Source organism: Urtica dioica, chromosome 3 (assembly GCF_054948205.1).
Source record: "Urtica dioica subsp. dioica isolate 48M chromosome 3, U.dioica_male_clone48M_v1_H2, whole genome shotgun sequence".
NCBI classification, from domain to species: domain Eukaryota; kingdom Viridiplantae; phylum Streptophyta; class Magnoliopsida; order Rosales; family Urticaceae; genus Urtica; species Urtica dioica.
This window is the reverse complement of record NC_142758.1, coordinates 27,563,213-27,578,382: the sequence shown is the minus strand read 5'-3', so window position 1 is coordinate 27,578,382 and position 15,170 is coordinate 27,563,213. Positions and strand designations below refer to the sequence as shown.

The window sequence follows — 15,170 nt, the reverse complement described above, 5'->3', positions numbered from 1 at the left end:
AGGTGACATAGGAACCATTGGAGAAGCACCCCACCGCCATCATGGATAACCCCGCTGGTAGAGTATATCTCGAAAGGGATTCTCCCCGACGATCGAGAGGAGGCGAAAAGACTAAAAAGCTTGGCCTCGAAGTACACAATACGAGGGAACATCCTCTAAAAATGAGGTTATTCGATGCCACTGCTACAATGCCTTCGCGACAGCGAGGCCAATAAAGCTATGCATGATGTGCATGAAGGGCTATGTGGGAGTCACATGGAAGGGCAGTCCCTCACGCACAAGCTCCTCAGATTAGGACACATCTGGCCGACCCTGAGAAAGGACGCGCACGCATGGGTAAGGAGGTGCGATAAATGCCAAAGATTCGCTCACGTCCCGCGTCGGCCCCCCGCGCCCCTTTCCCCGATCATCGTCCCGCGACCATTTGCAAAATGGGGGACCGATCTAATCGGTGAATTGCCCATAGCTCCGCAACAGTTTAAATACCCCATAGTCGCCGTCGACTATTTTACCAAGTGGGTAGAAGCGGAGCCATTAGAAAAGATCACCGAGGCGAACACTACGAACTTCATCTAAAAGAACATAGTGTGCCTCCATGGCATCCCGGCCTCGATCATGACAGACAATGGGAGGCAATTCGACAACGCCCGCCTGCGCGACATTTGTAGCCAGCTCGGAATCAGTAAGACATTCTCCTCCCCTCGACATCCGTAGGCCAACGGCCAAGTGGAGGCAGTGAACCGCATGATAAAAGAAAGCCTGAAGAAGCGATTGCAAGAGAAGAAGGGCGTGTGGGCCGACGAGCTCCCGTTCATCTTATGGGCATACCGAACAACTACTCGCAATGCAACGGGGGAGACCGTTCATCCTCACCTATGGCATCGAAGCCGTTGTGCCCATCGAGACGGAACTCCCGACCTTCCGAATGGAAGCATTCAACGAAGAAGGAAATGACGACGCCCTGAGACTATAGCTTAATCTGATCGATGAAAAGAGGGCGGGCGCCTTAACTCGCTTAGCTGAACAAAAGAGAAAGGTGGAGAGATATTACAACTCAAAAGTCAAGCTTCGAAATTGTTTGAATTGATCTAGGGTTAAGAAAAGATTTAACGCTTCTACAAAGCGGCGGAAAATAAAAATGAGAATAACCTAGAGCAAGTGAAAGATCGATGAAAGATTTACTAACCTAGACAAAGAGCAAGAACATGTTATTATTAAAACTATCTAAAAGCGATTCCACTTTTACTAGTCTTTATGAAGCTTGATCGTTGAGAACCTTGTGGAGGATGAATCGCTCGTCTCCCCACGCAACTTGTCTAACTTCGTTCTTCGGGAACTCGAGTAACCACGAAAGATTCTATCACATAAATCACTCGAGGTAAGAAGGAATAAGTGTGTGGGCACTTTTAAACACAACGACTCAAGAACATGTCTTAGAGTCAAAGAGATAAAACACTAGGTCAAATGTGGACCTAGGTGCCAAAATAAAAACAAAAAGGGAGAGAGAGAGAGAGAGAGAGAGAGAGAAAGAGAGGGGCGGCCACAAGGTCTAGAGACAGAAGCTCTCAATCTCTAAATTGTGTGGGATGAGAAACAATAAGAATGAGGGCCCTATTTATAGGAGAGGAATTACCTTCAACAAGGTAGTTTCTTCTTGTATAGAATATCACATATTCATGAGAAAATATTGCCCTTCCTTCCCCTTAAGTCACACGGTCAACATGTCTTCATGACACCTTAGATTTGTTTCCTCTTTTCTTTTGCTTCTCTCTTTCCTTGTGTATGATGTCCGTATCCTTTCCAATTTCCCTTTTTCGTTTGGCAAGTATATTCTGTTGTCGCACGAAAATGAACAACTATTTAAAACCTCGGGCGGTTCGATCCAAGGCCGGACCAAGTGATCGCACCCGGGCCAAGAGTGTGAACTCGATAGTCTCGAGCTAGGGTTCTCTCCGATCAACCCGCCTCTCGGGAGAGGTAGGGGGTGAGGAGGATGAGTGACCGTGCCTTGGTTGTCGGCTGCCTACGTACCCGTGCGTGGGATCAGGTCAGAACGTAGTTCAAGCGTGTGTGACGCAGTATGAGGCGTGGAGCCTGGGCGAAGAGGCGTGCTCGACGAAGGAAACGGGGCGCGAGGAGTCCTCGGCAGCGTCTCAGAACTTCGGAGATCGCGTACGCGTCTAGCGTGTTAGACGCGCAAGGGTAGCTCTAGTTGAGAACCCTAGGGGCGTGCTTGAGCACCGGAGAACGTTCGGTCAAAGGGAGCGACGTCCGGGAAGTTCCCGTGAGTGCTTCGGGACCTTTGAGAACGAGGGAGAGAGAAGAGAAACTGCTTCAGGCCAAATATGGCATCCAGAGAAGCAGAGAAATCGAGCGTGTCGATAAGAGATGAAGAGAATTATTGGATATTTTTGGATGGCTTTCCCCTCAATGAGAGAGGGTATTTATAGGTGTTTGGGAGCCTTCAGGCGCACAACGCGCGGCGCGCGGCGCGCGGCGCAGGGGGCGCGGCGCGGGACGCGCGGCGCAGGACGCGCGGCGCAGGGTGCCTTGACTGGCGCGGCACGCTGCTTGGCCGGCGCGGCGCGCTGCTTGCTGCCCGGCTGGCCGGCGCAGCGCGTTGTGTGCGTAGTGGGCGGCTCGTCTTGCCGGGCTCTTGCGGGCCTTCGAATGCCATTCTTCTCACGTTAAATATGAAGCTTTCTACTCGATGAGAGTGACTCGATCCGAGGAGCAAGGCTCGGCCCGGCGAGAGCGACTAGCGACTTGATTCGAGGAGTGACTCGAGGATGACTCGAGGCTCGACTCGAAAATGACTCGAGGCTCGACTCGAGGAACAATTAAAGGCTCGACTCGAGGAACCATTCAAGGCTCGACTCGAGGAGATTGTCTCAAGGCTCGACTCGAGGAGCGAAGCTCGACTCGAGGAGTCAGGAGTTTGGGCGAGGGCTTGAAGATTTGCCGCTCTTCAGGACCTCCGGCCTGACCATCGGCCCTTTGAGCGACGTGCCTTCTTGGCGTCTCGGGTTTTCCGAAAACAACCGACAACATTAGCCCCCCAAGTTCGTCGTTCAGGAGGCGTCCCAGCGATGAACTTTTTGTTCTTCTAGTTGGGTGTTTGAGGAAAATGTTTCCCGTGCCTTGTGGCCCCGAGGAAAGTTTCTTCCTCTTCTCTTTTTTCTTCCTTTTTTTTTTTTTTTTTTTTTTTTTAGGGGGTGGCCGCGCGGCGCGCGCCCTGGACGGCGCGGCGCGCGGTCCGTGCTGCATGACCCGCGCGGCGCGCGGCGCGCCCCGTGCGCGGGGCTGGTTCGCTTCGCGCGGGAGAACTCCGACTTTTTGGAGTTTCTACTCCGATTTTGCTCCTTGTGGGAGTAGGATTTCGACTCCTACCCCCCTAGAAGTCTATAAATAGACCTCCCCCCTTCCCTTTACTCCTCACTTTATTTTTTCTCTTTTCTTACGCTTGTTTTCTTCTTTTACGCTTGCATTATGGGTGTCCCTCCCCTTTTCTCAGCTGAGAGTCCCGAGATTGATTTCTCTCTCTTGTTTCAGGGTTCTGAACACGCAGAGGATGATCTCTTCGCGGGATTAAGGGAAGTTCCTCTGCACGTGGAAGAAAATCCAAGCGGGGTAGAGCAGTGGTTGGAGGAAGGCGAGCTGGGTGCGATCGTGCCCGCTGCTCAGCCTCTCGAAGAGTGCGCGCCAACTGGGCGCGGTACAGGTGGGGAGTTTGATCGTCCCGCGTCCGGGGAGCCCGCCCCTCGCCTCGTGATCAACTTAGTTGGCGGGGGGGTCCGTGACAAAGCTCGCCTCGACGTGCCGCAGTCCGACTTGGGCTTTCAAGGCGTGCCGGGAGATGTTACGGACGCGGATGCGGTGACTCTGCTAGAGTCGGTCCTCGACGAGATAGACTGCGTGGATGACTTTGGTCCCGAGTCTGAAGATCCCGGAGGTGAGTCAGAGACATGTCCGGGGGCCAAAGGACTCGCATCGGAGTGTCCCGAGGTACCGTCGGCAGCTGCCGCGGTCGTGTCGGAGGGCAGGGACCCTTCCGTGGAGCCAGGGGATTCTCAGCCCGAGACCCCTGACGCGGAGGCGTTGGTATCGGCGAGGTCGCTTGCTAGGACGGAGTGGTATCCCGAGGAGGGCCTTGCTGCTCCCGAGGACTTCGATTGTTCGGGGGTCGATGCTTTGAGCACGCTTACCTACCGAACATTCGTCGGTCTCCGGGAGGCTTTTGCCATTCCGTCATCCGTGGCGCTTCTCCGTCCTTTAAAAGACGACCGTCCTTTCCGGCCTCGTCGTGGTTTCGCCGCAGTTTCAGTTGCGAGTCTTAACTGCGGGTTGCGGCTGCCGTTTCAACCCATCGTTCAGTAGCTTCTCGCCCGTCTGGGGGTGCACGCATGTCAGATGAGCCCGGCATTCTACCGCATAGTGGCGATGTGCCATATGGAGTGGCATTGCCAGACCGAGCGGGTGATGACCGTGAGTGATTTTCGCAATCTTATCGCGGTCTTCCCTGCGCCTGGGCAACCCAGTTTCTTCGTGGCCCGCGATCGACGGAATACCAAGCTGATCATCGATTCAGAGAAGTATAATCGACGACCGTGGGTGTGGGTCTCGGCGGAGGCTTTTGGTGACGCGCCGCTCCGGTTCGGCCCCTTGTTCGAGTTTCCCGCTAACGAGGGGGCCGATGATCTCGACTTTGTGAAGGAGATCCGGGGAATGTCGGAGGCTCGGAAAGCCGTTGAACGATTTCGTTCTCCTGAGCTGATGGCTTCCACTGGGTGGTTCCCGCCGTTTCCTCAGCGGACCGAGGGTGCCTCGAGTGCCGCATCATCTCTCTCGAGCGGCGATCCTCAAGGTATGTTGACGTTTCGTACTTCTTGCTTTTGTTTTTAGCTCAAGGTTTTGACTTTGTCGCTTTTGCAGTCTCTTCGGCTAGGGCGAGGGCTCGGGCTCGTCTAGCGAAGGCTTCCCGGGACCCGAAGTCGTTGGCGGCGGTTCGTCGTCGGATTGCTGCGCGGGATGGTCGGGAGAAACTCGATACCGATCATCGGGCGGAGAGCGGTCCTCGCGCTTCTTTGAAGCGACCTTCCTCCTCGGCTTTGCCAGACACGTCTTCGGACTCTAAGCGCGTGAATTCGATGGTCGACGTGGAGGCCGCGGAGGTTAGGGGGGAATGTTCCCTGGGCCTTGCTCAATCTTCGATGAAGATGTGGAAGAGCGTTGTGGCCAGCAGTGACGTGGAGTTCTTTCATCACGGCGTTTCCGATGCACAGAGAGTGAGTTTCCCTTGCCTCGTTTGCGATGAATCTGTCTTTTGCTAAGCTGTCTTTTTGCCTTCTCAGGTGCTTGCTCGAGCGACCCGGGGCGAGAAGATCCTTCACGACCTAATCAGGCGGATGAGTCGCGCCCAGGAGGAGCTTGCTCAAGCGAAGTCTCAGCTGGCCCACGCCGAGCGAGGTTCTCACTCAAAGGCGGAGTTTGCGAGTCTCCGCGAGCAGCTTCAGGAGGCTCGCGTGGAATTGGGAGTTACCCGCGGCAAGTGCGACCGTGCTCAGGCAGCGGTGGCGAAGATGGCTGACGAGTTAACGACGGAACGCCAAGCCCTTGAAGTGGCGACTCGATCGACGGAGGTCTTCCGGAGCGAAGCGCGGGACCTTCGACGTTAGTTGGAATCGCGCACAGAAGAAGTTGGCATTCTTCAGGGCCAGCTTACATCAAGTGAGGCTGCCCGTGTTCGTGCGGAGCGTAAGCGTGACTCCTTGGCGGAGGAGGTGGTTCGGGTCACCGAGGAGAAAGCCGCGGCGGAGCAGCTTGCGTCCGACCTTCAGGACGACTTTGATGTCGGAGTCGAGGAGGCAAGGCACGCAGCGGCGATGGAGTGTCGGGACGCCACAGCTGCCGAGAATGTTTCTCGGGGGGTCACCTTCGACTTCTTCGACTCGCTTTTCCCACCACTCGACGGGGCCGACCCTGTGGGCGACGATCCCACCGAGTGACCGTTTTCTTTCTTTATTTTTCCTGCGCAAATGTTTTAGCGCGTGCTTTTTAGGTTTTTCCGTTCAGCGCACTTGTCTTAGCGCTTGCTTACTAGGATATTTCCCTTTAGCGCACTTGTCTTAGCGCATGCTTTCTCGGTTTTGAGGCAGTTGCCCCTTTCTTTTATGAGGAGTTATTCATTTATTTTTATGAATGTTTTCGCACATTTATCTTCTATGGCATGCATGGATGGTCACTTGTTTGTGTCAATGATTTTGTCCATCCTTTTATCTCAGCAGGATACTTTTTCAAACACGCCAGTCACTTGGATGGTTTGCGTTCTTAAGTATTTTCAACTGCGAGTCAGCCATGCTACGTAGGTGTGTTACGTGCGCCGGATTGTGCCACGTGGGCGTCTCAAATCGCGCCATGTAGGCATCTTGGGTTGCGCCATGTAAGCGACTTACGTGCGCCATGTAGGCGTCTTAGGTTGAGCCATGTAGGCGTCTTACGGGCTGCGCCTTTACGCGACTTACGTGCGCCATGTAGGCGTCTTAGGTTGCGCCATGTAGGCGTCTTACGGGCTGCGCCTTTACGCGACTTACATGCGCCATGTAGGCGTCTTAGGTTGCGCCATGTAGGCGTCTTACGGGCTGCGCCTTTACGCGACTTACGTGCGCCATGTAGGCGTCTTGGGTTGCGCCATGCAGGCGTCTTACGGGCTGCGCCTTTACGCGACTTACGTGCGCCATGTAGGCGTCTTAGGTTGCGCCATGTAGGCGTCTTACGGGCTGCGCCTTTACGCGACTTACGTGCGCCATGTAGGCGTCTTGGGTTGCGCCATGTAGGCGTCTTACGGGCTGTGCCTTTACGCGACTTACGTGCGCCATGTAGGCGTCTTGGGTTGCGCCATGTAGGCGTCTTACGGGCTGCGCCTTTACGCGACTTACGTGCGCCATGGAGCGTGTTCTTTTGAGAGTTTCCTTAGCATAGCTAGCCCCCCCAAGTTTTTGGGTTATAAATTAATTGTTCGATAACCAGAAAACTTGAGTTTTATTACTTTTGCGAAAAACTTGCGAGAAAATTTAAATCCTAAAACATTGGCTCATAGGCCTTATTGAAAATGGAAATAAAAGCGATAAAAAAGCGGGGGACACTGGCTACTGATAGTACTGCCTCAAGTGCTCCGCGTTCCACGGGTGGCGAATCGGATTCCCGTCCGTGTGCTCGATGTAATATGTCCCGTCGTGAATGACTTTGCGGACTCTGTAAGGGCCTTCCCAGTTTGGGCCTAGGACGCTGGCGCCTTGGACTTGTGTGTTTTGGAACACTCGTCTGAGGACAAGGCTTCCGACGGCAAAGGTTCGCCTTTTGATTTTGGAGTTGTAGTATCTTTCGACCTTGCGCTTCTGTGCGGCGAGGCGTCCGAATGCTTCCGCCCTCTTTTCGTCGATCAGGTCCAACTCAAGGCGCATGGCCTCGTTGTTGTTCGCTTCGTCGAACGTGTCGACTCGGAACGTGGGTATCTCGGTTTCAATTGGAACCACGGCCTCGACCCCATATGCAAGGGAGAATGGCGTCTCGCCGGTGGCGTTTCGCGCGGTTGTCCTATACGCCCATAGGACGAATGGTAATTCATCGGCCCAGGCGCCTTTCTTGTCTTCGAGCTTCGTTTTCAGGTTGCTCTTGATAGTCTTGTTGACTGCCTCGACTTGGCCGTTGGCCTGAGGATGATCGCAGATATCTCTTACTCGCGCGTTGTCAAATTGTGCCCCGTTGTCGGTCACAATCGAGGCGGGGATACCGTGCCTGCATATGATGTTCTTCCAGATGAAGTTCGTCGTGTTTGCTTCAGTTATTCTGGCAAGCGGCTCGGCCTCTACCCACTTAGTGAAGTAGTCGATGGCGATAATGGCGTACTCGTATTGCCTCGGCGCTCTAGGGAGCTTGCCAATGATGTCCACGCCCCACTTAGCAAAGGGACGTGGGACAACGATGCTGCTTAACGGGGTCGGGGGCTGTCGCGGAATTTCCGCGAAGCGCTGGCATTTATCGCAACGCCTTGCCCATTCGCAAGCATCTCGCTTCATGGAAGGCCAGAAGTAGCCTTGCTTAAGCGCTTTGAGCGCAAGGGAAGTTCCAGCGGCGTGGTTTCCGCAGATGCCCTCATGGATTTCACGGAGGACCTTGGTCGACTCAACGCTATCGAGGCATCGGAGCAGCGGTGACGAATAACCGCGCTTATAGAGCGTGCCCTCACGGAGCGTGTATTTGGATGCTAAGGCCCTCAGTTTATCGGCTTCCTTGCGGTCTTCGGGGAGTTCCCCTCTTCTCAAAAACTCGACAATAGAGTCCATCCAAGTGGGCTGAGATGCCACTTCTATGGTCCCGACTTCGTCTCGGGAGACGGATGGTCGTGGGAGAGATTCAATGGGCACAGTCCCCAATCCGTCTTCGTCGATGCCAGATCCGAGGCGAGCAAGCGCATCAGCCTCCGAATTTTGTTCTCTCGGGATTTGGTGAATCTCGAACCAAGAGAAGGCCTCGAGTTTGGAGTTCGTCTTAGCCAGGTATGCGACCATGTTGGGCTCCTTGGCGATGTAATCTCCCTTAACCTGGTTTACGATCAACTGCGAGTCGCAGTGTATTCGCAGGTTATGGGAGCCGAGCTTCTGTGCTAGCTCTATCCCTACAATGAGCGCTTCGTATTCAGCTTCATTGTTGGAGGCTTGGAAGCCGTAGTGAAGGGCATATCGCAGCTTTTCCCCATCGGGGTTAATCAGGATTATTCCAGCGCCAGCCCCCCGAGCATTAGATGCTCCGTCTACGTATAACTCCCAGATGGGACCCGTTGGGTCTACCTTCCTTTTCCGAGTTAGCTCGTTATCGTTTAAGTCAGTTTCCGCTCTTCCCATATCGGGAGCGTAGGAGAATTCTGCCACGAAGTCGGCTAAGGCCTGCCCCTTTATAGCCGTTCTTGGGTGGAACTCAATCCCGTACTCGCTCAATTCTTGGGACCAGATCGCCATGCGAGTCGACGTTCCCTTTTGAAGAGCTTTACCGATTGGATGCTCAGTTCGCACCGCGATTGGGTGAGCTTGGAAGTACGGTCGTAGCTTCTTAGCTGCCGTTACGAGAGCCAGAGAAAGTTTCTCAATCTCGGTATAGCGTGTTTCCGCGTCGAGTAAGGCTTTGCTTACGTAGTAGATTGGCCATTGGACCTTGTTCTCCTCGCGGACAAGGACGGCGCTTACAGCTCTTTCAGAGACGGCGAGATACACGTACAGCGTCTCGCCCTCTTTCGGTTTAGAGAGGAATGGTGGGGACCCAAAGTAAGCCTTCATTTCTTGGAAGGCACTTTCGCATTCGTCCGTCCACTCAAAGCCGTCCGTCTTCTTCAGAGCTTTGAAGAACGGTTGACACTTGTCGGTGGCTTTAGACACGAAGCGTGTCAGAGCGGCAATCCGACCGGTCAGGCTTTGCACTTCTTTGACTCGTCTTGGCGACTTCATTTCAAGGAGTGCCTTGATTTTTTCCGGGTTCGCTTCTATGCCTCGTCGGCTGACGATATAACCGAGGAACTTTCCGGACTCAACCCCAAATACGCATTTGTTGGGGTTGAGCTTCATTTTATATCGGCGGAGGATTGTGAACATCTCCCTAAGGTCGCGTACGTGATTAGTTGCCAGTAGGTTTTTAACGAGCATGTCGTCCACGTATACTTCCATCGTCTTGCCGATTTGATCGGCGAAGATCCGATTTACCAAGCGTTGGTAGGTTGCTCCCGCGTTCTTAAGGCCGAAAGGCATGACCTTGTAACAGTAGAGACCTCGATCAGTGACAAAGGTTGTCTTAATTTGATCGGGCTCGTGCATTCGAATTTGGTTGTAGCCTGAATAGGCGTCCATGAAGCTTAGGAGTTCATGGCCGGCCGTGGCGTCCACCAGTTGTTCGATGCGCGGGAGTGGAAAGCAATCCTTAGGGCAGGCTTTGTTAAGATCTTTGTAGTCTATACAAATTCGCCACTTCCCGTTGGGCTTTTTTACCATTACCACGTTGGCGACCCACTTGGGGTACTTAGCCTCTCGAATGAAGTTTGCGGTGAGGAGTTTCTCGACCTCTTCATTTATGGCCAGGTATCGTTCTGGGTTGAACGTTCGTCTAGCCTGCACTTTTTCGGCGACCTTTGGGTCGTCGTTCAGTCGGTGCACTATTACCTCGGGATCGATTCCGGGCATGTCCGCATGAGTCCATGCAAAAACATCCTTGAACTCCCTAAGGAAGGCGGTAAGCTGAGTTTTGATGGCGAGTGGAAGTCGGGTGCCGATTTTTACAACTTGATCGGGCTTCGATTCGTCCAGGACGATTGGCACAAGATCATCGGAGGTTTCCACTTTAAGTCTTTCGATGTCATCACGGGGGTCAAGTTCTCCGAACTTCCTTGCATCCCTCAGGTTGCATGGGTAATCGTCTTCCAGTTGGAAGATTGTGTTGACCGCTTTTCCCGCGGACTTGCCATCAACTCCTTGCACGTAACATACTCTGGCTTGGGATTGGTCTCCAGCCATGATGCCAATTCCCCCTTCGGTGGGGAACTTCACCAGTAGGTGATACGTGGAAGTGATTGCCCTCAGCCGGTTCAACGTGGGTCGCCCAATGATTAAGTTGTAGGGCGACTCTTGATCGACCACTAGGAATGGGACCATGTGAACGGCTTCGATTCCTCCAGGGGTCCCAAAGGTGATCGGCAGGTCGATGATGCCCTCGGTTATAACCTTTTCCCCAGTGAACCCAAACAATGGCGTTTGGGTCGGAGTCGGGCGCAGCCCCCCGAGCTTCATGCGCTCTAGGGTGGACTTGAAGATTATGTCGGCAGCGCTGCCGTTATCGATGAGAACCCTTTTCACCAAGTTATTGGCCACTTGGGCTTTGAGCACGATCGCGTCATTGTGCGGATGCACAACTCGCTTGGCCTCTTCATTGGTGAAATACATCGTCTCGTGAGGCACGGACGGAGGTTCTTCATATGTGAAGTTGACGTGCATAGCAGCGTCTTCCTGAGACACGGTCCTAAGGAATTTCTTCCGTTGACGGGCTGAATCCCCATCCTGTGGACCTCCCAGTATGGTGGTAACCACGTGCAGTTGTGGGTTGGCGTTGGCAGTAGCCGGGGTTTGGTTGGCAGAGGCGGCTGCTCCTCCTCCTTGACCAGACTGCTGTCTGTTCGCGGTGGGGCCCGCAGCGCCAATCATGCGCAACACGAACTCCTTCAGCTCGCCCCGTTGGATCAGAGCCTCGATTTGCCTTTTGAGGTTGTAGCATTCCGAGGTCAAATGACCATATTCCCGATGGAACTCACAATACCTGGACCGATCGCGAGTTGCGGGATCCTTCTTCATTGGAGCCGGGGGCGTGAACTTGTCACGTGCCAGAGCCAAGATCCTTTCCGGCGCCGTGTTCAGCGGCGTGAACGATGAGTACCCTTTGAAGTTTTCCGTAAGTCGCGGTTTCTGAGGTACAGGGGGTTGGTTGCTAGAAACCTGGTTCCCCTTGTTTCGCCTCTTACGAGGTTCGTTCTGCTTGCGGATAGGTTCTTCTCGACGGCGAGAGCTTTGATTAGTGCTCTTGCGTCCGTCGAGGTAATCTTCGACTCCCATGAAGGTCTTAGCTCGAGTCATTAACTCGGCCATGGTGGAAGGGACACGGCCGACGACAGACTTGAGGAAGTCACTCGTGCGCAAGCCTTCTATGATAGCGGCAATCGCGTCACTGTCGTCAAAGCGGTCGACCTTGTTTGACTCTTCTGTGAATCGGGCGAGGTATCGTCTAAGAGACTCGCCACTCTCTTGCCTGATTGACCACAGGTACATCTTGGTCTTCTTTTGGACCATAGACGTAGCGAACCGTGCCAGGAACATGTCCTTCAGGTCTTTGAACGAGTGGATGCTTCCTGGTCTTAAGTTTTTGAACCACTCAAAGCCGGGTCCGGCGAGGGTCAAACTAAAGGCTTGGCACATGGCACCAGGAGAAACACCCTGCATCGTCATCCAGGTTTCATAGTGCTGGATGTGGTAAGCAGGATCTGCTTTCCCATCATAGGGAGCGAGGTTCGGGAGCTTGAAATTCCCCGTACAAACCTCAGCCAGTATCTGAGTAGTGAAAGGTGATGAATTCTCCTCAACGACCCCATGGGCGCTTCCACCTACTCCGTATTCTCGGAGATCTCGTACCTCATTTCGAAGGTTGTGGATCATAGTGACCACATCGAGACCGGTCGTTGGAGTAACCCCTTGATCGGGGGGAGTCACCTGCAGCCTCTCGTTAGACCCCTGTCCTGCGCGGCGGTTCCCGTTAGTTGGGGCTGCCAGCGGGATGTTGGGTCTAGAGCTTAGTCGCTCTCTCAGATCATTGCCACGCCCAATGCGTTGAGCAGTGAGGTGGTCCCTAAGATCAGGGCTGGTCGTACGGAGGCGCCGGCTCTGCTTGCGGCGGTGCGCTCTCCGCGCGCCCTGACTTTCCGCAACATTCTCCCTTGGACCTAGTCGGTCGAGGGCCGAACGTCGGGAATTCCCCTCCTGAGAAGTTACCGGCGCATCGCCTGTTCGGGGTAGGGGATTCGACGGACCGGCTTCAAACACGGCGGGGAGTCCCCCGTCCTTCGTGAGAGAAGTCTCGACATCCTCCGAGTCACCAGTATCCTCATAATCAGGGTCGCGGCTTTCCTCGTTGAGGTTCTCAGGATCCCCGTTGGGGATCGTCGTGTCACGCATAGGTTGCTTCGCAGCCAGTCGGCTGTGGTACCTTGCGTTCTTCGCCTTCAGTCGGTGGATACTCTCCTCTAACTCCACGATGCGGTTGTCCCTACTATCAGGAGATGGAGATGGTGAGCGGGTCGAGCTCTCTTCGTGGAGCGACTCTTCGTCACCATGCGCTCGGGAGCGCAAGAAGTATTTCTTGGTCTTAGCGACGTTTTCGGGGTTGTTTGCGCCCTCAGAACGTACGGGTGGTTGGCTACTCATCGTTTCTCAAGTTCGAGAAGGTCGAGTTTGCAGAAGAAAAGAAGAAGATGAATAGAAGGGATTTCGGGCTGAATAGGTCGGGAAGCCCCTCCTTCTAGCGCCAAAATGTTGTCGCACGAAAATGAACAACTATTTAAAACCTCGGGCGGTTCGATCCAAGGCCGGACCAAGTGATCGCACCCGGGCCAAGAGTGTGAACTCGATAGTCTCGAGCTAGGGTTCTCTCCGATCAACCCGCCTCTCGGGAGAGGTAGGGGGTGAGGAGGATGAGTGACCGTGCCTTGGTTGTCGGCTGCTTACGTACCCGTGCGTGGGATCAGGTCAGAACGTAGTTCAAGCGTGTGTGACGCAGTATGAGGCGTGGAGCCTGGGCGAAGAGGCGTGCTCGACGAAGGAAACGGGGCGCGAGGAGTCCTCGGCAGCGTCTCAGAACTTCGGAGATCGCGTACGCGTCTAGCGTGTTAGACGCGCAAGGGTAGCTCTAGTTGAGAACCCTAGGGGCGTGCTTGAGCACCGGAGAACGTTCGGTCAAAGGGAGCGACGTCCGGGAAGTTCCCGTGAGTGCTTCGGGACCTTTGAGAACGAGGGAGAGAGAAGAGAAACTGCTTCAGGCCAAATGTGGCATCCAGAGAAGCAGAGAAATCGAGCGTGTCGATAAGAGATGAAGAGAATTATTGGATATTTTTGGATGGCTTTCCCCTCAATGAGAGAGGGTATTTATAGGTGTTTGGGAGCCTTAGAAGGTCCCTTTTTCGTCCATGTGGGACTAAGAATGCGTGTGGCATCAAGTGGAGGCGCACGGCGCGCGCGGCGCACAAAGGGCGGCGCGCGGCGCGCGGCGCGCGGGTCACCGGGCGCGGCGCGGGACGCGCGGCGCAGGGTGCCTTGACTGGCGCGGCGCGCTGCCTGGCCGGCGCGGCGCGCTGCTTGCTGCCCGGCTGGCCGGCGCAGCGCGTTGTGTGCGTAGTGGGCGGCTCGTCTTGCCGGGCTCTTGCGGGCCTTCGAATGCCATTCTTCTCACGTGAAATATGAAGCTTTCTACTCGATGAGAGTGACTCGATCCGAGGAGCAAGGCTCGGCCCGGCGAGAGCGACTAGCGACTTGATTCGAGGAGTGACTCGAGGATGACTCGAGGCTCGACTCGAAAATGACTCGAGGCTCGACTCGAGGAACAATTAAAGGCTCGACTCGAGGAACCATTCAAGGCTCGACTCGAGGAGATTGTCTCAAGGCTCGACTCGAGGAGCGAAGCTCGACTCGAGGAGTCAGGAGTTTGGGCGAGGGCTTGAAGATTTGCCGCTCTTCAGGACCTCCGGCCTGACCATCGGCCCTTTGAGCGACTTGCCTTCTTGGCGTCTCAGGTTTTCCGAAAACGACCGACAACATATTCATACATCAATGCACAAAATTGGTCTCCCTTTTCTCCTTGGGTTGGATGACCAACACCTTCTAGAAGGTGTTTCTAGATTTTTTCTTCATTTGTTCATGACAACATAAGAAAAGCCCATTTCGAATTTTCAAGCAAAATTCCATGAAATGAAATTAATCCTCAAGGCCCAAATTCCTTAACTTGGCCGAGTGATATTTTTTATCATATGACAATGTCAAAAAATTTATTGACATTCTTTTCGTCCTATGTCAAAAAAGACAAAAATACCTTTTTGACAATTTTCGTAAAACTTGTCTCGTTCTTGTTTTGACTTAGCTTCTAGTTTAACTAATCCTACTCGATATGACTTGTGACAGTGACCTCATAAATCCAAATGAACAAAGCTTGAGCTAACACACGTGGACTCAAAAGTTCACAAACCTTTTCCAAATGTTCACACACTTGGATACTGAGAATCTCTCGGTTCAAATGAATTTATTTTCTACTCAAGAATTCAACTAATTGTGATGAGTGGATCCACTGAATATTATCTATGTTTACCCTTCATGAATATCATCAGCTAGTTGGGATTTACAAAATTACCATTTACCCTTCTAGCTGTTATTTCCTCAACTCCTTTGTCGCTTGTGAATAAGTTAGAAACAATGTATTGACGAGGAGCTAACAAGTCACTTTGATTCATCCAAAAGAGTCATGACTCAATTTGGACACTAGCCAATTCATTTATTCACATTCAAAGGAACAAAGCATGAGGTGATATACATTGCATTTCAGCA

At 53.5% G+C, this 15,170-nt stretch overlaps 1 protein-coding gene across 1 annotated transcript; it reads left to right on the top strand.

Moving 5' to 3' along the window:
• Positions 1 to 174: 174 nt before the first annotated feature.
• LOC149402534 (uncharacterized) lies at positions 175 to 576 on the top strand. Its single transcript, XM_089608421.1, has one exon. It carries the CDS (start codon positions 175 to 177, stop codon positions 574 to 576), a length of 402 nt encoding a protein of 133 aa, XP_089464547.1.
• The last annotated feature ends 14,594 nt before the right edge of the window (positions 577 to 15,170 follow it).